We start from the raw sequence: 21,343 nt of genomic DNA, 5'->3' as shown, positions 1-21,343 counted from the left end.
TCAATCCAATAACTTAATTATAAATTAAGATTGATATGACTCTTTTCCAAGCCTATAACCACATAAAGTGTTTGAAAAAAAAATAAAAAGGATTGTTTTAAACATACCCCACATTTTTGTTGATTACGTCTCATATCTACTTAATAAATTAAATTTACCACACTTTATGTATTATCCATTACTACCCTCTACCCTTGCACCCAACATTTTAGACTAAAATTTTTAGAATTGGGCAGTGATTTTCACACGCCTATTTTTATCTCTTATACACACTTAATTTTTAACTATTGATATCATTCAATTCATTCGATCCGACTGTTAAAAATTAAAAAGAGTGTTTGAGAAGTAAAAGTAGCTTCCTCGTACTCTCTATTCAACTTTATGCACATCTAGTTTTCTATCTATTTGAGTTTTCTATCAATTTCGACTTTTGTTTTTAGTTTCCTGCTACCTAAAGACCCTTGTGAACTCCATCCCAAATTTTTTAGACTTTTTTTTTTGGTCAAATAATATAATTTGTTAGATTAGCCATCGACAAAGTTTGAACCCACACCGTTATGCGAGACCCTTTCCACCATTGTGGTAAAGGGCCATTGCCAAATCCTTTAGACCTTGGCTTCTCCTCATCTGCAGCCATGAGAGAGAGAGAGAGAGAAAGAGAGAGAATATGTTCAGAGGCTCATGGTTTGGCATGGCATTTTAATGCTCTCTCACGCCACCATTGATGCCCGCATTTTTCATCCCGCCTTAAAGAATTCCTCGTACCAACTTGCTTGTAGGAGTAACCTCTGGGATAACTGTTTAGATAAAGGAAAAATCCAACAAGCATGTCGAAATTTATTGTACCTATCATATATACAAGTTATCCTCAAAGAGACTGAAGATGATTCAAAACGGATTTTCTCTCCGGCATGCTAGGAATGGCTCCCCTTTACTTGCACACAAAGAGAAGCCGCCGCAGCTGGTAAAACGAGAATAGCAAAGAAGCATCAACGTAAGTGTTACAAGAAACGTACTCAAAACAGAATAGGCATGATGTCGCCCCTACCTGCAAATCTCAAACATTCCCTTCCGGACTTGCCATCCACAAGCCACCGCGAAGGTAGTGAAAGTATCGCCAGCTCCAGTAGCATCAAGTACTTTTGCCGCAGATATGAAAGGTTGTTTAAGTGGTTCTTTGCTTTCTACAAATAGGGCAGACCCTTTGTCCCCAAGTTTCACTAGGACTTGCTTAACGCCCTGAAATTAGACATAAAACAAAACTACGGCTTACTCAAGCTAGAATACGAGCACCTTTCCCTTGTGGTTAAATGACTATCATCCAAATCAATACGATCTGACAACATAAGAGCCAACGGAAGAAAGCTGATGGAAACCGAATCAAAATGTCATAAAAGTTCAGATTCCAATATATGCACGGTATTCCCCTTCCTGTTTAAGATGATATAACACCGAAGACAAACTTTTTTGCAACGATAAAACTAAAAACCAAAAAACTTCCCAAGTCATAGTAACCGACACTCTAGAAGCTTGACTAATCTATTCAAAGCTATGAAGACTTCTCAGTGCACACAACTTACCATTTTATGGCATTTCACCACAGCATTACTAATCTGTTCAAAGGTTTCAGTCGGCATTCCCGTCAAACGACCAAGCTCAGTTTCATTTGGATTCAAAATATCAACAAAGTTCAATACTTCCTGCGAGATTGGTGCGTCCATTCCTCCAAAATGACTGGTATACATCTGCACTCTCGGCAGCCTAAATAATAAATATAACATGGTTTATCAGATTATCCATGAAATTATTACAAGCAACAACAAGGGGCAATAGCATCAAACTGTTTATTGTTTCATCTACTATATAAAGTAACACAATATTGAAATTCAAAGTACATAAACTGTATGTGAGAAATAGGCAATAAACTTAAGGACATAGTGTAAAGCCAACCGCATAATGTACTTCGTGACTCACGCATAGGAATGGGTAAAATACACATGGGTTTGGGTAACTGCGGTTACCCGCCCGTTTAAAGTTGACAGTTACAGGTGACCGTTTAGACGAATAAACTGTTGTGGGTATAACCATTTATTCGTGAGATTTAAACGGGCGATTATGGGTATTATCTGTGGTTAAAACGGGTATCCATCAGTTATGGGTATTATCCGCGGTTATAACAGGTATCCATTTACCCATTTAATTTAATATATGTAAAATTTAGCAACCCTCAGGTATCGTTTGGTATGCAGACGGGACGGGACGGGACATGACGGAACGGAACGGAGTGGGAGCAAAGATGCCCTCGGATGGAAACAAGAAGGAAGAAGAAGGAGAGGTTATAATTTTGTGTTCCACGGATGTGGAACGAGTCGTTCCAGGGGGGTGAGATGGAACGAAAATTCACTCAAAACTAGTCCCGTGGAACAGCTCGTTCCACCCGTTTTAGGCGCACCAAACGTGGGACGGAACGCCTTGTCCCACTCTGTTACGTCCTGTCCCACGTACCAAACGTTATCTCAGAGAACTCATAACTCAGTCACTCCCTTTCTTGACTTTGACTTGACCTCACCTCGGCGACGCTCAAACAACCTCACCACCCTCCTCGACCTCACGTCAGAATCCGGCCACACCCACGTCACACAGACCCTCTGATCTCCCTTAAACCTTGACTGTGTGGAGGAGCCTTCCTTCACAGCACATAGGCGGAACTATGGCCACCGGCACCACTCACCTCTCTGATTTCTCTCCCTCGACTTCTTCATCCAGATTCCAGTGCACTGATTCTTCCCCAAATCAGGTAAATTTTGGAATTAATTTAGGGTTTGTGAAATCTAGTCTTGATTAGGCATTGTTCTTGATTTTATTAAAAATTTGCATTGTTCTTGATTTTATTAAAAAAGTCGGTTGATTTTTAGTTTAGATGTCTGAAGTAATTCAATTTTTGGATTGATTTTTAGTTTAGCTGTACTCTCATCTTTGAAGTAATTCAATTATCTGCATAATTTGCAATTTTGCATGATGGAAAAGGAAAGTGTTGGTTGATTTTTACTCTCAGCTCTGAAGTAATTCAATATGCATAATGGAAAAGGAAAGTGTTGGTTGATTTTTACTCTCATCTCTGAAGTAATTCAATATGCATAATGGAAAAGGAAAGTGTTGGTTGATTTTTACTTTAATCCATTAAATTTAGATTTTTCACAACCTGCCGTTGCACCAAAATATACAGAAAATTAACATAGGGTTAAGGTCAATGGTGAAGTTATACCAGATAAATTAACAGCAAGGAAAATAATCAAAATATCAGCATCAAAGTTCATAATTCTGACACTAAAATTGAATTGGAGGGGCCAATAGGGTTCATTCCACCGATTATAAATTTAGTAACTTGGAATTGTATGTGGACTTAAATGATTAAAATAGGGAAATGTATGCTAAAATGTACCTATAACGCTGTTTAATTGTCAGAAAACGAAAATTATGATAAAATTTTCTTTTGTAATTTTCAAGTTGTTAAAAAAAAGTAGACGGGTGAAAAAAAGGGTAAATGAGTAAAAAAAAAAAAGATAAACGGGTTCAAAAATGGGTAAACGGGTAAATGATTATGGTTATGGTTAACTGGGTAAATGGGTATACGGTTATGGGTATAGATAACCGTTTATAAACGGTTATGGTTATAGGTATAACCGTTTATTTAATTACTCAACGGGTATGGTTTACTATCACTAGGGATGGACAACGGTTATGGTGGGCGGGTAACCGAGGTCATTCACCCATAACCGTATATGTTCATACCAGCATAATCGTTTACCCGTTGGGTAATTGCATAAACGGTTATACCCATAATCATAACCGTTTATAAACTGTTATCCATACCCATAACCGTATACCCATTTAACCATAATCATTTACCCGTTTATCCTTTTTTTACCCATTTACACATTTTTTCACCCGTCTACATGTTTTTTTTAACAACTTGAAAATTACAAAAGAAAAATTTGTCATAATTTTCGTTTTCTGACAATTAAACACCGTTATAGGTACATTTTAGTATGCATTTCCCTATTTTAATCATTTAAGTCCTTACACAATTCCAAGTTACTAAATTTATAATTGGTGGAATGAACCCTATTGGCCCCTCCAATTCAATTTTGGTGTCGGAATTATGAACTTTGATGCCAATATTTGGATTATTTTCCTTGCTGTTAATTTATCTGGTATAACTTCACCATTGACCTTGACCACCATTGACCTTGACCCTATGTTAATGTTCTGTATATTTTGGTGCAACTGCAGGTTGTGAAAAAAAAATCTAAATTTAATGGATTAAAGTAAAAATCAACCAACACTTTCCTTTTCCATTATGCAAAATTGCAAATTATGCAGATAATTGAATTACTTCAAAGATTAACACTTCAAAGATGAGAGTACGGCTAAACTAAAAATCACTTCAGAAATTGAATTACTTTAGACATCTAAAATAAAAATCAACCAACATTTTTAATAAAATCAAGAACAATGCCTAATCAAGACTAGATTTCACAAACCCGAATCTAGATTTCACAAACCCTAAGTTAAATTTCACAAACCCTAAATTAATTCCAAAATTTACTTGATTTAAAGGAGAACCGGTGTACAGTGCACTGAAATCTGGATGAAGAAGTTGAAGGAGAGAAATCAGAGAGGTGAGCGGCACCAGTGGCCATAGCTCCGCCTTTGTGCCGTGAAGGAAGGCTCCTCCACACAATCAAGGTTTGAGGGATAAGAAGTCGAGGGAGAAAGAGATCAGAGGGTTTGTGTGATGTGGGTGTGGTCGGATTCTGAGGTGAGGTCGAAGAGGGTGGTGAGGTTGTCTAAGCGAGGTCGCCAAGATGAGGTCGAGTCGAAGTTGAGAGACAAAGAGAGAGAGGGTTTTTAATTTTTAATTTTTTTTTAAAATTTTACATATATTAAATTAAAGGGGTAAATAGATACTTGTTATAACCGCGGGTAATACCCATAACTGATGGATACCCGTTATAACCATGGATAATACCCATAACCGTCCATTTAAATCTCACAGATAAACGGTTATACCAATAATCGTTTATTCGTCTAAACAGTTACCCATAACCATCAATTTTAAACAGGCGGGTAACCGCGGTAAATTGACAGCTTAAAAATGTACTATATAAACTCCTTACGTTTAACTCATAATCTCTCTACCTTTGATCTGCCTACCACATTCTCATCAACGAACTAAAAGAAACGTCAACACCACACGGATTCGGATTCGCAATAGCTAATCAACCCTTTTACCTATATATGGCAAAGCTAAAATCTTATGCCCAACAAACGTAATCACAAACTGCGATAACATAAAATTCACTGATTCCAATTCCTCAAATGGCCAATACATAATGTTCCATTTCTGACAAGACAACCAAGACATAACCAGCTAAACAAAGCAAATGAACTTTCTTTCTTCAATTTCAAGTAAAAAACACATATGCTGCAGTAATCGAAATCAAAAGCAAATCAAGATAGATTATACAATGGCATTGCAAGATAATGTGACCCTAATCTAGCACAATAGAGCAATATCCTAAGCAAAATGGGAACTTATAAATTTAAAAAGTTGAAAGCCCGGACCTTTGCAACCTGAACGTTGACCGATTCCGGAATCTCCCTCTGAAGCAAAACAATCCCAGCATTGTTCACAAGCTTCAAATCCTCGTCAGAAATCCTCTCAGACCAGCACTTAATGGTGGCCCCACCAACAATGGTGATGGAGTTCTGCCCATCAGACTGCAACATCACCACCGCATGCCCGGTGGGCGCACCAGAAACAGCACTCAGGCAATCAAGGCGGACCCCACATCTCTCCAGAGCCTCAGCGATCAGCTTCCCATGCACGTCCTCGCCCACCTGGCCGACGAAGTATGATGGGGAAGAAACCTTTCCACCGCAGGCAGCCTGGTTGGCGCCTTTGCCGCCTGCCAAGCTCTGTCCGCTCTTGGCCGAAATGATCTCGCCTTCAATGCGTAGCCGGTCGATTTCGACGTAGATGTCGGCATTAGCAGAACCGACCACCACGAGCGGCGGGGTTGCGGCGGTGAGAGGGGTTGCTGGGTTTGCGGTTTTTGACGTGTCTATGGAGAAACAAGGAAATGGGTTTCTTTTATTGGTTTGAAGATTTGGGTTGTTTCTTGTTGATTACTCTGGTTGAGTGGGTTGAGAAATGGGTTTGAATTTTGTCGTGCCATTGATTTGATGGTGAGAATTGCTGCTCGGATTTTGCATTTATTGCTCTCTCTCTCGTCTTGAGTGAACTTTCAAGGGAGGCAGATTGGCTTTGGGTATCATTTTCATTCATTCATACTTATTTGTGAGGTCATAGTTAAATCACATCAATATTTTATATTTTTATTACTTTTTATCTTATTATATCTATAAAAAAATTAATATAAAATATTAACGTGACTTAACTGTGATCGTATAAAAAAGAACATCTAAACAGAAGGTCAGGCAATCGGCCTCCACTTTCAAGAGTGATGACACTAGATGAGTAAGGGAACATACCCGACAGATTTCTGTTGAGACGCAAAAGTTTCTGTCACTTTTACTTTCCAATTTTATGCTTTAAATTTGGAAAATACATAAAGAAAAATATTATTGGCACTCTTAAAATTTTATTATACATTTCTTATAAATATATTTTTCTTTTTAAATATAAAAAATTTAAAATAAAATTTTTAAAATGCTAATAATAATTCTCTATACAAATACAAATCCTTTCAATTTTAACCAAAAGTTTGTGTAACATAGGAGAATTAAGAAAGTGCATCCACCTCCGTTTAGGTCACGTCTCTCATTTAGACAGAAATTGATAATTTTTATTTTGCATGAGATCTCATCCTAGATTTTACCATGCGTAGTCTCGACACATGCATATTCGTATTTATATTTTCGACATATTTATATTCGTATTCATAATTTCGACACATTTGTATTCGTAATGGAAGTTTTGACACGTTGGTATTTACCACGATAGGTGACAATGTGAAGTACAATCTAGAAACGTTGACGTGGCCAGCAGAGAGCCTCTTTCTCCAAAACAATCCAATGGTTCTCCTAAAAAAAAGGAAAAAAAAAAAAAAATCCCAATGAAGTATCCGAAAACATAAATCTGCTGCTCCAAGTCCCTGCTAATACAGTGATCCATCCAATCCAATTGCAGATATCAAATCAAAAGCAGAAGAAAACTATTAATCAACGGCCGTGCTTTAACTAACACCATCATCGTTTTTTCTTGGATAACAGAAGATCAATCTCAGCTGACGATTTCATGCCCGTTCGGTTGTTGCAGGACCTTTGAAAGGTATAAGAGAGCTCAATTTCAAGGTCGTCAATGGCGTCTTCTAGTTTTTGTTCGAGCTTACCCACAACAGCTGCTCGCATTTCCTCCAAAACCCAGTTCGTATCTGGCTTGAAATCCAAGAAATTAATTTTGGGTTCCCGATCTTTGGTCAAACCCCAGAGGCTTTTCTCCTCTGTTCGTCGTGTAATGGGTTCATCTGCTTCTTCCCCAGACAGAGCTCAAGGTATTTTCTTTTCTTGATTTTATACACACACACACACACGGGTGATGCTAGAGAGAACATCTACTAGAACCATATTCTCTATAAAATATGGTCTAAAAGTATGCTATTTTCCTCTGTGTGTGTATATATTCATGGGCGTAGATGGTATCCCGTTGAAAAATTCAGTCATAGTTTTGGTTCTCATTTAGTTTTATCTCAGAGAATTGCTTTGTAATTGTAACTGGTAATGGATGATCTTTTGTTATCGGATGCCTTCTTGGAAGCGATTGCTAAGACCTAAGAGTCGCTTTCAGATAACCAAAAAGCGCTTCTAACAATGTTTAGCAAGAAACTTGAAAGTGTTTTCAAGTGCTTATGGGTTGAAAAAGCACTTGGAGTACCCCTGGATAGTTATCCGAGATGCTTTCAATTAAAGTTCTTCTATAAAAAGGCATGGCTGGGTCATATGCAATTATGTTGCAAAAAGTTCAAGGTTTTTTTTACACGAAATTGATTTTGGTTATGTATATGCAGGATAATCTTGAATGTCAGGTGTTAAAAGTTCAAGGTATTTTTACATGTTGTGTTTCAATTTTGTTGGTAATGTGCAGGGACAGGTGTTGGTGATTACAAATCTGTAAGTGATCAAGAATGGAAGGAGAAACTTACAGAGGAACAGTTTTACGTTACTCGTAAAAAGGGAACGGAGAGGGCTTTCACTGGGTATGCTTCTTAATTCCTACTTCTGTTTCAGATATTTGGTAACTTTGGTTCATCAGTGTGGACTTTCATATAATTGCAGAAGACCTGCTATAGCCGAAAGTTTGAGTTTTTGTTCATTTTTGGGAGCTTCTGAAGGCTGGAAGGCCTGATCAAATATACAATTGGAAATCTGAATTGAGTAATCATCTTGCAAGTTAACCTAAGTTTTGTTACCTAGGGCTATCCCATTGTAGTCGTTTGCTTGTTTGGGCTTCGGCCCTCTGAACCTAAAACAATAAAGAGGCCTTTGATAAACGAGGATGCTGATTAGTTCCTTTTTCTGCTCGTATGCCCTTGAGTCTGTTTAGTAAGAAAATATGTATGTAGAATGTGTTAGCTGATTAGTTCTTTGTTGACTCTGCTATTTTGTGCCCTCGGTCACCATCTAGAACATTGGAGAATTTTCTGGCAGCTCGTGCATCGTAAACTAAGTCGTTATGTAGCATGTGCCTTATCTGCTGGCACAGAAGGAGACTTACCAGCCTTTAACTGTCTGTGTAAAGATCTTCATGGTGCACTCTGCATAAGTCTAGCAAGGGTTTCTAACCATGTCATGGAGCAAATATGACTCATGAACAAGTACATAGGATAGTATATAGCATAAGGGATGGGTTTTCTCTTTTCAGCCTCATGTCTTGCACACACATCTTTTTACCAGTCGCAACCTGGAATACATGGCGGAATGAAAAATGTTGCTCGTGTAAGCACATCCAAAACAACCAATGTGGAGACAGCCACTTGCATTATATCGGTAACCATTTTCTTCTGTTATTCATGTTGGCTTTTTCCTCTTAATCTTCAGGGAATACTGGAATACGAAAACTAAGGGAACATACCATTGCATATGTTGTGACACACCTCTTTTTGAGTAAGTATCATTCAAACTAATTTTGCATGTTGTCCAGTATCCTAGTGGATAGGGTGATGTATTTTCACCCACGCGTCATGGGTTCGAACTCCCCCTCCCCCAAATTATTGTATTTCCACCCATGAGTCATGGGTCGAACTTTCCATTGAAGATTATGCTCTTGTGTATTCTATAACATTGACCGATATTTCATGTATTCTCTTCTGCAGATCATCTACCAAATTCGATAGCGGAACTGGTTGGCCATCCTATTACCAGCCCATAGGTGACAATGTGAAGTCCAAGTTGGACTTGTCTATATTTATCATGCCTCGAACTGAAGTTCTTTGTGCCGCTTGTGATGCTCATCTTGGCCATGTCTTCGATGATGGTCCACCACCAACAGGAAAGCGTTACTGTATCAACAGGTGATTAATCGCTCACCATTTTTTCTCCTTTTGCAAGCATTTGTAGTCGATTTGACGTGATGACTCATGAGAAACTACCCTGCAGTGCCTCCCTGAAACTAAAGCCAGAGTAGGAAGCAACACACCCTTCTTGCCGGCCACCAGACCAAATACGTTGCCACCAGAAGGACACCGAGGTGGAGAGAGTCGCTTCGTTTCGTGAGATCGAGAGTTTAAGTTGTTATGTTCATGTTACATAATGATAAGGAAATGTTGTAATACATGTTTATGAAGACCTAAAGTGCATATGGGCAATTCCTTGGGCGAAATATACATATTCATATTAATATCTCATGTATAGATTAGTCGTTATATTGTACTTCCTTAACCTCTAGTTTTAATTGAGTGAACCTTAAAAGTTAGATTTTCACTTCAGGAAATTGACGGTAATAGATTCGATTGATATCACGATATGATTTAACATTTAAGTATCTTTCTATAAGAGCAGCTCCAGCGGGAGCAATTGCTCGATGGACAGGCTTCAGCACAGGGCCTGATTGCCCAAGGGAGGAAGTCCAATGTTGGCTGGCGAGGGAGCCCGAGCGCCAGGGCCATGGATTCGTGCCGGCACGAGCACTTGAGGTGAGTCTGACGTCACTTGTTTTAATTTTTTTTTCTGTCTAGAGACCACACAGCCCTCCCATTTTGGCGAACTCCAAATCACTATCACAACCTCACCATCTTTGTGAGTTTCACGAAACCAGGAAATAGAGGGGGGGGGGGGGGGGGGGGGGAATCCCTAAGCTCCCTCAATCTCTCCATTCTCTCTGCCCATAACCCTCATTGTCTCTTTATATCCCTGCAAACGTAGACACTGACAACCATCATCTCTCTGTACCACCTAGACACTCTCTGAAACTCTCTTCTCTGCACTCTCTTTGCAACCCTCATCTCAGTGGTGCACAAATTGCCAAGCCGAGAGAGCTTCGGCGAAACATCATTTTTCCGAGCAGGGTAAGGCCTCGAAAATGTCATAGGATTTTACTTTTGCAACTTGATTTCATTCCAAAACATGTATGTGAAATTTGGGTGTCCTTGGGTACATTTTCAACACAAGAGAATTTATTCCCAGAAAAAAAATACTATTATTTTATTGCTTATTGTCAAGGCTATTGAAGTGCAACGGTGGAGATACAAAAGGCGGTTACTGTTCATTGGGTGGATAGCATAGTGTATTGCTGGGGGGGGGAGAGTTCCCACGCTGGAACTGCTCTAACGTGTTGCAATTTGAGTGATTGTTTCGGTGTTTCATTACATGTTATCAACTTAGAACCTTTAAGGTGCATTTGTTTGTTATTGTTAGTATTAACTAGACTGAACATATTTTGTGTAGCAAGAGATTAACTTAAATAACGTTAGGTTGGACTCGCCTTAACTCCGGGCTTCACTAAGCGTTGCTAACTAATCCGAATTGAAAGCTTGGTATTAGCTAGGACTATGTCATTGCCTCTCATTCGTTAGGCACACAACTACTAACCTCCTTGTGACTCTCATTTCTCTCCGGTTTTTAAAGATTGGCTAGTCAATATCGGTTCAATTTATTTGTTAACACAAGCGACTTCGTGAACTATTCCAACTAAAAAAAAATTTGAATTGAATTGTGCACGCCATTAATTCAGTCAATTTCTGTAACTGATGTACTATTTTGCTCATTTACCAAATTTAAAAAAAAAAAAAAAAAAAAATTGAGATCAAGTGGGACGAAAAAGCAAAAGAATCGAGGATCTGAATGAAACATCCACACATAAGTAGGGGCAAATTCGTAATAATATTTAAAATAAAAAATAAAAAAATAAAGATAAAAACGCTGGTTTTCACACTAACCCCCGAAATCCAAAGTCCGTTAAACCCTTTCTCTCTTTCCTTCTCCTCCAACACTCGCAGAGCACCCCCTCTCCTTCTTCCCCAAAACTCACCTCTCAGAAAGCTTCGATTATGTACGGAGGCGGTGAGTTCCGAGAAAACCTAACAGCACTCGCATGCTACATAGATTTCTCTTTTTTTTTTTCCCTCCATTTTTTTCTGATTTTTTTGGGGGAATTTCTGGTTTCTTTGGTGTTGCAGATGAGGTATCAGCTATCGTGCTCGACCTCGGCTCGCACACTTGCAAAGCCGGCTATGCCGGTGAAGATGCGCCAAAAGCTGTCTTCCCTTCGGTATGTGCTTCCTTTCTGCTCAATTTTTAGTTCGACTTTGCATAGTGGCAGTTACACTCTTGATTGTTCTTTTTACTCTTGAAGTTCTTAATTGTTGTAGAAAATTTCAGAACTTTGTTACTATGTTTAATCAAAACGCGAACTTGTAGTGGTAGCACTGAGGATTTTCATTTTATAGATTTGGGAAATGTTTACCCTTTTGGTGGTAATGCAGAATGTGTGTGTTTTTCAATTGCCCATTTGAAACTTTTAAGATTTTTAGCTAAAGAATTGTTCTTTATGAGTCATTTTGGGTATAGATTTGGTGTTTCGACTGTCCCAAAGATATTTGAATTGTATGCGGTTGTTTATTCAGAAGAATGATGAGTCCTTCATCTCAATTTTCCACACCATCATGGATAATGTGAGACTTTTGATGGAACATCTTTAATAGAGGGGGCGTTAAGGCTGGTGGGATATATGTGTAATCACTTGGAATTTTTGAAGAATGGATGAAGCTTTTCATTTTTTTTTTTCCGAATTTTTTTAGACTCATTAGTTATGAAATTTATATGCATCGAATTTCCAGGTATTAGGGGATGGACCTTTCTAATAAATCAGTCACATTAGGTGTAGAATTTGTTTAGTGTGCGTCTGTCTGTTAATTGGATATTCATTATCACTAGTTCAAGTGATTTAAAAATTTAACCTTATTTTGGCATCTGTTTTTGTTCATTTAGGTTGTCGGGTCAATTGATCAGATGGAAGTTGATGCAACTGAAATGGAAAACAATTCTGGATCTGCTGTAGATCCAAAGAATAATTCAAAATCTCTTGATTCTGACAAAGCCAAGGGAAAACGCAAGTTATATGTAGGATCTCAATCCTTAGGGTACCGTCGGGATCATATGGAGGTCAGTTTTGAATTAAAAGCTTTTGTAATTGAAGCACAGTTTAGATCTTTTGTAAAAATATTTTCATTAACTACTGCTGTTGTATCAGGTGCTGTCACCCATAAAGGATGGAGTTGTTGTTGACTGGGATGCTGTGGAGGGTATATGGGACCATGCTTTTAGGTAACTACTAATGGATGAATTATAATGGGTTAAATTTTTTTTTTCTAATTTCAATTGTTGATTAGTGAGTTGATTTAAGTTGATTTAGGGTACTGTCGGCCTGAGCAGTTAGCTTCTTCTACTAGGCTTGTAGACATAATAGTCCTAGTTTCAGTTTAGGATATAATGATCAACAAATGATATATTGTAATTTTGGGCAATTTATCTAGTACTGTTTTCTGTCGTATGTTATAACTGTGGTAATGCTTTGGTACAAATTTTCCTCGCTGATATTGGCTGGGTCAGAAGAATAATGATTCCATCTCTTTTTTGGGAGTGATCATCATATGTTATAAGTTTCTCTTGTCCAATTATATTTCATTTTTCATTTAATATGAGTTTGGACTTAACAGATATTGTAATACTGTAGCAACATATGTTCTCCCAAAAGTCCCATCCAATACTTTTATATATTGTGAAGGCTTGGATTTTATCCTTTTCCTAGTTAGTTCTCCATCTAGCAATTTCTATTTTCCAATAATTTAATTCTATTTCAGTATATTACCATGTCACTAAGTGCTTTGCTATTATTTTCAGGGAATGCCTATTGGTTGATCCTAAAGAGCATCCAATGCTACTTGCAGAGCCATCTTTGAACACTCAACAACAAAGAGAAAGGTAATTTGGTAATTAATAAATTTTCTGATTAGTTCAAAATTGTAATTAAGTCAAGCCAAAATGCTTATGCGATTTTTTATGTATTCTTTTGTGATAAACTTGGACTTCAGGGTTACCCCTATGCCTTTGAAAAGGTCAACTTTAGGTTTGATTGATAGGAAAGAGATAATTTAGGTAAACGTGACATTTAACTACTTTTATTTCTTGAAAACGTAAGTGTAACAAGTTCAGATTTAACCAAGGATGGGCCTTTGGAGATAGGTAGCTTTGTCAATGGTATCATGACCAGTAGATTTAAACTGGTTAATGGGTGTGAACCATGTGGTTTATTAGATATTACTTACTTAAGAGCATCTTCAATGGAGAGATGCAACCACAAGTTCTACTCCAATGGGGGAGATGTAAACTTGGGATCCCATTTGCTTTTCTCTCTTTTCTAGCGGGGTCCACCTTCTAAAGATCTTAAACAACAAGATGGCTATTTACAGTTTTGGGCCAAGATGGGTACTTACATCCTGTCCGTTGGAGTGCTTTCTGGACAACAAGAGATGCATAATGTCCATTCCAAGGCATCTTGCATCTTCCATTGGAGATGTTCTTAAGTATCACATATATAATCTTATGCAAGATTCTGATATACAATGTGATGTTTTCTGTTGTCGAAGCTGATGTCTTGATTATGTTCCTGTACTCTAATTGCATAGATTGGTTTGTTGTTTTTAACTTGTAATAAATGTTCCTGTACTCTAGTTGCATACTATTAGTTTTTGGCTCGTAAATTATGTCCTTTTCTGTTTAGGATTGTTTTAGGAAAAGGGTGCACCAATTCTTCTCCACTTAGGGTTAGGAAAGAATCTTAGTTTCCTATTCAATGTAGAAATCCTAGAAGTCTATTTGGAATTGGAAAGGAAGTCTAATTTCCTATTCCACTTAGAATAGGAATTATAATCTGTAAAGGACATGTAAGCCAACCCTATATCTATAAATAGGGTGCGGCAAGGCTGTTTTTCTGTAGAAAAAAACAGCAAAACAGCAGAGAGGTTTGAGATTAGTTCTAGGGTTTGCATAAGTTCTGTAATCTCTATTATTAATCTAAGAAGCAGTGATTTCTCTACCTAGGGAAATCACAACTGGACGTAGGCATAAGTTCTGCCGAACCAGTATAGTTTCTGGTGTGTTTTCTAAGTATCTCTATATTTGCTAGTTTAGTCTATTGCCGTTGGTTACATCAAAGAACAAGGTCCAGTGTAAGGGGTTTTCAACACATACATCGGTTCCTTTGTTTTTAACTTGTAATACTTATATGGAGTCACTTGAGAAAACGGTTGTATTAACTCATTATATTGACAAATGCATATAAATTTTTTGTTATCACTTACAAGGCTGGTAAATGTGATATGTATGTTATGTAAGTCTGTTATGGAGTGAACTATAGTTTTTTGCTGTGTAGACTGATGGCTTCATCATGTGTGTGTATTGTTGTTGCATACCTAGATTTTGTTTTTCTTAAGTTTCTAACTTGTAATAATTGAGAGAGGATCCTTGCTGGATCCTCTTTGTGAGGATCCTGGGGATCCTCCAATCACATCCGTTCATTGTACATCGTGTGGTCAGAAATCATTGTAAATTTTTTTATTTAAAATTGAATATAAACAGTACCTGAAGAAAACTGGCTGCATGTTATACGATGAACGGATGTGATTGGAGGATCCCCAGGATCCTCACAAAGAGGATCTGGCGAGGATCCTCATTCGTAATAATTATGCTGGACCCACTTGGTAAAAGGTTTTATGCAAATGATATTATTTGTTACATAATTATTGATGGTTTAAATTGGTGTGTCTTTATGTAGTTTACTTTTTATGTTAAGTGATGGTTTTGTCTTGTACCCAACAGGACAACAGAACTTATGTTTGAAAAGTACAAAGTTCCTGCCTTATTTTTGGCCAAGAATGCTGTACGCCCCCTGTTCATCTCATCTCCCTGATTCCAACTTGTAGAATATGGATTACTATATACAGACTCCTTTTAAATATCAGACTGCAATTGGTGAGCAACTAGAATTTCTTTTATGCCAGGTTCTCACATCATTTGCATCAGGCCGTGCTACCTCATTAGTAGTTGATGGGTAAGAGACTACATAATTTTGACTCTCGCCATATTTAATTTTAGTACTTGCACATCCTCTTTTGTTTTATTACAATTATATATTATTTCATCCTTTCATTTTCACGCTTATGCATAAGCTTAATTAAGTTAAACTGTTCACTTGGGAGTTGGGACTCAATTTCTGTTCATGCAGACCATGGATCCACATGTTTTTGCTTTATGTTAATCCCAAGCAAGAGACTGTTGATGTCTATACAAATCAGTTCATCTTCTAAAAAAAATGTCAAAAAATATCTCTCACTGGACTTTTGGTAAAAGTGGACACATGCAGAAACTTTCTGAAAATCTGATGTTTTTGGATGTAACTTTAGGAATCATAAACCAAATGATAATGTATCAACTGAATTGTTCAAACTTTATGGAATACTACATCTGTGGATTTGAAATTGTTTTATTACAATGTAGAACTTGTACGAGTTTTTAATATCGGTTCTAGTATGATTTAATGATGTATTGATTGTCCGTTCATATTTTGCCTGATTATTGTGAATGCAAAACTAACATATTGTATTATGCAAAATCACAAAATTTACCTAGTGGTGGAGGATCAACTACAGTTGCTCCAGTTCATGATGGCTATGTTCTTCAAAAGGTATTTCTCACTTTCCTTACCAAATTAAATGATTGATCTTGACAACAAGTTAATTTATTGGTCATTGTTATATGGTTACATTTCAGGGTGAGCTATGTCTTTTATTTTGTTAATTAGCTGCTTGTAGACTGAACTCATGCACTGTATAAACGTCTTTAGAAACCTTCTGTCCAAATTAAAAAAAAAAACTGAAAATTTAAGAATGCTTGTTTCTATGATTTCATTTGTAGAAGTATAACCAATCATTCTCAATTTTCTGACACTCTTTTTCTTTCCTGTTTTGTTGTTTTTCAACTTGTTACAGGCTGTGTTATCTTCTCCTATTGGAGGAGAATTTCTTACTGATTGTTTGACAAAAAGTTTGGAAAGTAAAGGAATGACGGTGAGTGACTACCTAAATTTGGTTTTGGAGGGGAATCAATTGCCTGAAATTACTGTTGTTTTCTTAATTAATCCTTCTTATTTATTTGTAGATTAAACCCAGATATTCTTTCAAGAGAAAAGAAACGCGACCTGGAGAGTTTCAGGTACCTTTTGATTTTATTGGTAGATGTATTAAAAAATAGTTGTATGCAAGAGTTGCAAAATATGCTTCCATTCTGAAAATTATAGTGGTGGCTTGGTATACTGGCTGTCTGGTGATTAATTGTTCCTCTGGAACTATGCACTTTTGTTTATCTTGTTACCAATTGTGAGACTTGGTCGGTATTCGACTTCGATGCATATTTTTGTTTTCCTTATTTATAGCTTAATGATATTCTCAATGTTGTAGGTAGTCGATGTTGATTTTCCAAATACCACGGAAAGCTACAGACTCTATTCCCAGGTTTGTAATTGACCAGAATATTTCTTATTGAGATATGATGTATTATTTTTCCAATTCTGCTGAATGTTTCTTCGTGGCAGAGGATAATTGCTAGTGACATTAAAGAATGTGTGTGTAGAGCCCCGGACACTCCATATGATGGTTTGCTATTCATCCCTTCTCTCGTGTGTTTTAATATTTTTAGACTATAGACTTTGTCAATGACTTCAATTTTTATTCAGGATAGCAGATTCCATTTTTCGTTCAATTGGCTATTATGTTATTTTTGCTACTGAGTTTAAACCATGTTCATTTGTATAATACCTGATATTTGGAAGGGAATTTGTTTGGATTTTCCCTTTATTCACAAATGATATCCTTGATCGTTGCCTGGATGTCCATTTATGACCTTATTTTCTCTAAAAGGTTTCTTGATCTATAAATTTATTCAAATGTTAAGGTAATTAGATGTGCAGAGATAGCTTAATTCTTTGACGGCTTGATCTGTTGGAGTTTTGAGATTTTTGCAGGCAAAGAGCAGCTTAGTTTTTTGACAACTTGATTGCTTGAAGTTCTAGGATATCGTTTACATTTACATGATGAATGGATGATGTTCTACTTTGTTTTTTTTTGTTTCTTTTTTTCTTTTCAATGAATCAACCTTGTTAGTTGTTTTCATATTGTCTATTCTTCAAGCAAAGAAAAAAAATGTTCAATTAGCGTTCTAATGGGATTTTCATTTTCATTTTCCAGAAATCGCGTATTCAAACATTCCAATGACCTCATATGAGCTCCCTGATGGCCAGTGAGTCCTATTCTTTTGCATCTTTGAATTCCTTAGATCTGGTCTTAATCTTGTTAATTCATGGTGCACCTTGTTAAATGATGACTGCCTAATTTTGCGCATATTGTCTACTGTTTAATTAGCTTTGATTTCTGTTTCTTATATAAATGTGTAGTTACTTTATGATTATGCATGATACAGGACAATTGAAATCGGTGCTGATAGATTCAAGATTCCTGATATTCTATTTAACCCATCATTGGCTCAGGTGGATGTCTTCTAAACTACATGATGCCAGCTTTTTACTCTTTTCTTGAATGCTTGAAAATCTCATGGGACACATTTGCATTTAACCATGATCTTGTTATTATTTATTCAATAATTTCATTTAATTGATGCTTCGAAGTTGTCAATTTCATCTTAATATGTGAACCTTGTGTGAAGTGAGATATGGCTGTTTCATTCTGAGCAAATTATTATTATGTTTCTGACAAGAAATCTCTAGCAAAGTACAATGGACAATAAGTCCATCATATGCTCTGTCCGTTTTCAGCGTTCTTTACACTTAAGTGCTGACTAAAAAATATCTCGAGTTTGCTTCTGTCAACTGTTTTAGTTTTTAATCAGTAAATTGGCTCTCGTGGAATAGTTCATTACTTGATTATTAACTTCTTCATGTATATTGATTGCATGGGTGATAGTTTGATATATGAAAGCCACTTTACATTTCAAATGAAACATGCATGTGAAATAGAGCTTGGTAAGTCTCATAATTTGATTAGGCTCCTGGAATTTTTGTTTGGATTGGATTACAATTTAAAAAAAAATTTGCTGGACCACATTATACAAGTCAATTGTAAATTGTACTTCATAAGAAAGTTTGATCCCTGATACTATTGTGATATCACTGTTACCAAATGCTTTTCTGTTGAAGTGATTTCTGGATGGATTAGTTGCATAACTATATGTTTTAATTGGTAAAGAATAATATATTTTTCACGAGTGTTTTACCTATCATAATTTGTTTGCATGAAAATGTCAGACAATTCCTGGTATGGAGCATTTTGCAGAGATTGCTCCTGCTGTTCGTGGTCTTCCACAAATGGTAATTTTTTGCTTTATTTGACAATAAGTGGGTGTATTTCTCTGTTTTTCTTTTTCCCCCTCATTTTTTAATTCATGTTTAACCTCTCTGGTTTGCTCTCCAGGTTATCGAGAGCATTAACAAGTGTGACGTGGACATCCGTCGTGAATTATTTAGTAGCATACTGGTAAAATGCGTGCACTCACTTATTTATTTTTCTTTTCAGAGTGTGAAATCACTTATTTTATGCGTGATATCTGTTATGTTTCCCCAAATAATTAACAAAAATTAGCATAAATTGGTTTACTTTGGACATCTGGATGCAAATAAATATCTTTTGGGACTTACTGAGAGTGTTGCAATTTCTATGGGAATATGCCGACTTCCTGAAAACCTAGTTTGTTACATCCATTAACCTCAAAAGTTGCACAGAATTTCTTCACATGCGACTTAGCAGAACATACTTCAGAAATATAATATGGTTTTCCTTCTTTATTTTATACAGCTTGCCGGTGGCACAGCATCAATGCAACAGCTAAAGGAACGCCTTGAGAAAGATATGCTGGAGGTATAGCTTTTAAATGAAACACTACCATGGTCATGTTTCTCTTTTCCTGTTTCTTATTATTTTTCTTCCAGCCAATGTTTGGTTATTGAATTTGGAATCTATTTGGTGTATGGTTTCATTTAGCAGTAACAATTTCACGATCTCAGAATTCACTGTAAGATTTTAGTACTAAATGTGTTTGTGCCAGTACAACTTAGGAGAACTATGATCTTATCGTTGTGTTGTTTAATGTGTTTGTGCCGCGAGCAATAGCAAACATGCTTTTCCCCATTTCCATCAGTTCATGAAAACATTGGCCATTGGCTTAATAGTTTGATGTCATTGTTTTATCTACTCCCCTTTTCCAACTGGTTGAGTGTTTATTTGTTTAATTATTTAGAGCTGCATGGGCATTGAATAAAGACATAGTATTTCTAGTATGAAACATTAAAGTCCCGTCATTCAATCTGCAGGAGTCTCCTCAAGCTGCTAGAGTCAAAGTATTGGTGGCCGGCAATTCAACAGAAAGGCGATTCAGGTAATATGCATAACTTCAAGTCCTCTTTTCCTCTGCCCATGCCGGCACAAGATCCCGTACATAAGCAATTTGGCTGCAACTCTGCAACTGTTTGTTAATTTTCTGATTTATTTCATCCAAGGATTTGTGATTTCACATCAATGATGCATTAACAGATCAAACGATGTGAAAAATGAATTTTGAAACTCACTAAAATGCTTTCAAGTTTCACCTTATGTAGTTATAGCTTATGTGTTGTTCAATTTAGTGTTTGCAATATGCATTCATCCAATTTCTCTTCCCCTGACTTCATGTTGGTGTTTAATTTTGCAGTGTTTGGATAGGCGGAAGTATATTGGCATCTCTTGGTTCATTCCAGCAAATGTGGTTCTCCAAGGCTGAGTAAGTTTCATGATTTCACCAGTCTTGCTTATCTGTATTAAACGATCTACATCGTAAATGGTGATTAAGAAATCATGTAAAGTGTTTTATAGTTCCTTCTTGATATTTTGCTTCATACGATTGCGATTGACAGGTACGAGGAGCATGGGGCTTCTTACATACAACGAAAGTGCCCTTGAATTTTCTGTTTTCTGATTGACTGCAAGTAGGAAAGGTTTGTGCTTGATGTCAACTTAATTATCACTTCCGGATTCTTATTTTTTCTCCTAATATAAATTATAAACACGAAATTACTTTTCTATGTTCAGGTCTCTCTCGTTCTCCATCACGCTTGCCTTTTCCTGAATGATCAAAGCTTCAAAACCCGTGTTGTCGAACTGGATGGAAGGATGCTTTGTTTTGTATCGATCATCGCTTATCCTGTGTACCGCAATACTTTTCACTGCTGTAGCTTGTGTTAATGTCCGTTGATTAGGGTTCAGAGTGTTCATCCAGTTTATACACCAACTTTGCTACCTCAACTAGTTTTATATGTCAAAGCCATATAACATTTCTAACTGCTTACGTTGCTTCTTACACGACCCTCTTTATTTATGGCCATCGGATTGATTAAACTAAACAGATTAAATAGGAGTGTGTGAGAGGCTGAAAAAGGCATGTGAAAATCATTTCCCATCGTGGAAATGCATGAATTCGGATACCAGCCAATATTACTTGGGTGCACCCTAGACCGCATTTATCCACCTGAATTGCAATTGACAAATTTTTCATCTTACAAATGTTAGAATCGTTGCTGTCATTAACTATGTCGTAGACCACAATTTCAAAATCATCTAATAAATAAAAAAAATTAAGAATACCGTTTAGCAACCTATATGCATTTAACAAGTTGATGATTTTGGTTTTTAACAGAAATTCTCGTAACCATTTGTTCCTCTGA

The 21,343-nt window shown here is 36.8% G+C and overlaps 2 protein-coding genes and 1 pseudogene across 3 annotated transcripts; 2 read left to right on the top strand and 1 right to left on the bottom strand.

Annotated features, from left to right (window-relative positions):
- Positions 1-773: 773 nt before the first annotated feature.
- On the bottom strand, positions 774-6,352 carry LOC137714608 (ribokinase-like; annotated as a pseudogene). Its single transcript, XR_015960277.1, has 5 exons — positions 5,599-6,352; positions 5,334-5,407; positions 1,581-1,761; positions 1,049-1,239; positions 774-961 (listed from the first exon to the last, which is right to left on the bottom strand). The product of XR_015960277.1 is annotated as a ribokinase-like (transcript).
- An 840-nt stretch (positions 6,353-7,192) lies between these two features.
- MSRB1 (methionine sulfoxide reductase B 1) lies at positions 7,193-9,997 on the top strand. Its single transcript, XM_068454508.2, has 5 exons — positions 7,193-7,580; positions 8,171-8,282; positions 9,124-9,189; positions 9,399-9,596; positions 9,682-9,997. Exons 1-5 carry the CDS (start codon positions 7,388-7,390, stop codon positions 9,707-9,709), a joined length of 597 nt encoding a protein of 198 aa, XP_068310609.2. The 5' UTR covers positions 7,193-7,387; the 3' UTR covers positions 9,710-9,997.
- A 1,451-nt stretch (positions 9,998-11,448) lies between these two features.
- On the top strand, positions 11,449-20,979 carry LOC137715098 (actin-related protein 4). The gene is made up of 21 exons (XM_068454321.2): positions 11,449-11,583; positions 11,700-11,791; positions 12,511-12,684; positions 12,773-12,846; positions 13,423-13,503; positions 15,400-15,460; positions 15,582-15,631; positions 16,210-16,264; positions 16,569-16,646; positions 16,738-16,791; positions 17,037-17,090; positions 17,171-17,231; positions 17,823-17,874; positions 18,055-18,121; positions 18,896-18,958; positions 19,062-19,124; positions 19,443-19,505; positions 19,958-20,022; positions 20,335-20,403; positions 20,537-20,617; positions 20,712-20,979. Exons 1-20 carry the CDS (start codon positions 11,571-11,573, stop codon positions 20,580-20,582), a joined length of 1,335 nt encoding a protein of 444 aa, XP_068310422.2. The 5' UTR covers positions 11,449-11,570; the 3' UTR covers positions 20,583-20,617; positions 20,712-20,979.
- Positions 20,980-21,343: the final 364 nt, after the last annotated feature.

This window comes from Pyrus communis, chromosome 3, assembly GCF_041283825.1.
Source record: "Pyrus communis isolate YQ-2024b chromosome 3, ASM4128382v1, whole genome shotgun sequence".
Classification (NCBI taxonomy): Eukaryota; Viridiplantae; Streptophyta; class Magnoliopsida; order Rosales; family Rosaceae; genus Pyrus; species Pyrus communis.
Note: the sequence above shows the minus strand (reverse complement) of the source record. Positions and strands in the feature narration are given on the sequence as shown.

Coding starts and splice junctions, on each gene's coding strand:
- LOC137715098 (XM_068454321.2), top strand. Junction 13,504..15,399: donor ACTCAACAACAAAGAGAAAG/GTAATTTGGTAA, acceptor TGTACCCAACAG/GACAACAGAACTTATGTTTG. Junction 20,404..20,536: donor ATGTGGTTCTCCAAGGCTGA/GTAAGTTTCATG, acceptor TGCGATTGACAG/GTACGAGGAGCATGGGGCTT.
- MSRB1 (XM_068454508.2), top strand. CDS start 7,388: ATGGCGTCTTCTAGTTTTTGTTCGAGCTTACCCACAACAGCTGCTCGC. Junction 7,581..8,170: donor TTCCCCAGACAGAGCTCAAG/GTATTTTCTTTT, acceptor GGTAATGTGCAG/GGACAGGTGTTGGTGATTAC. Junction 9,597..9,681: donor AAGCGTTACTGTATCAACAG/GTGATTAATCGC, acceptor ACTACCCTGCAG/TGCCTCCCTGAAACTAAAGC.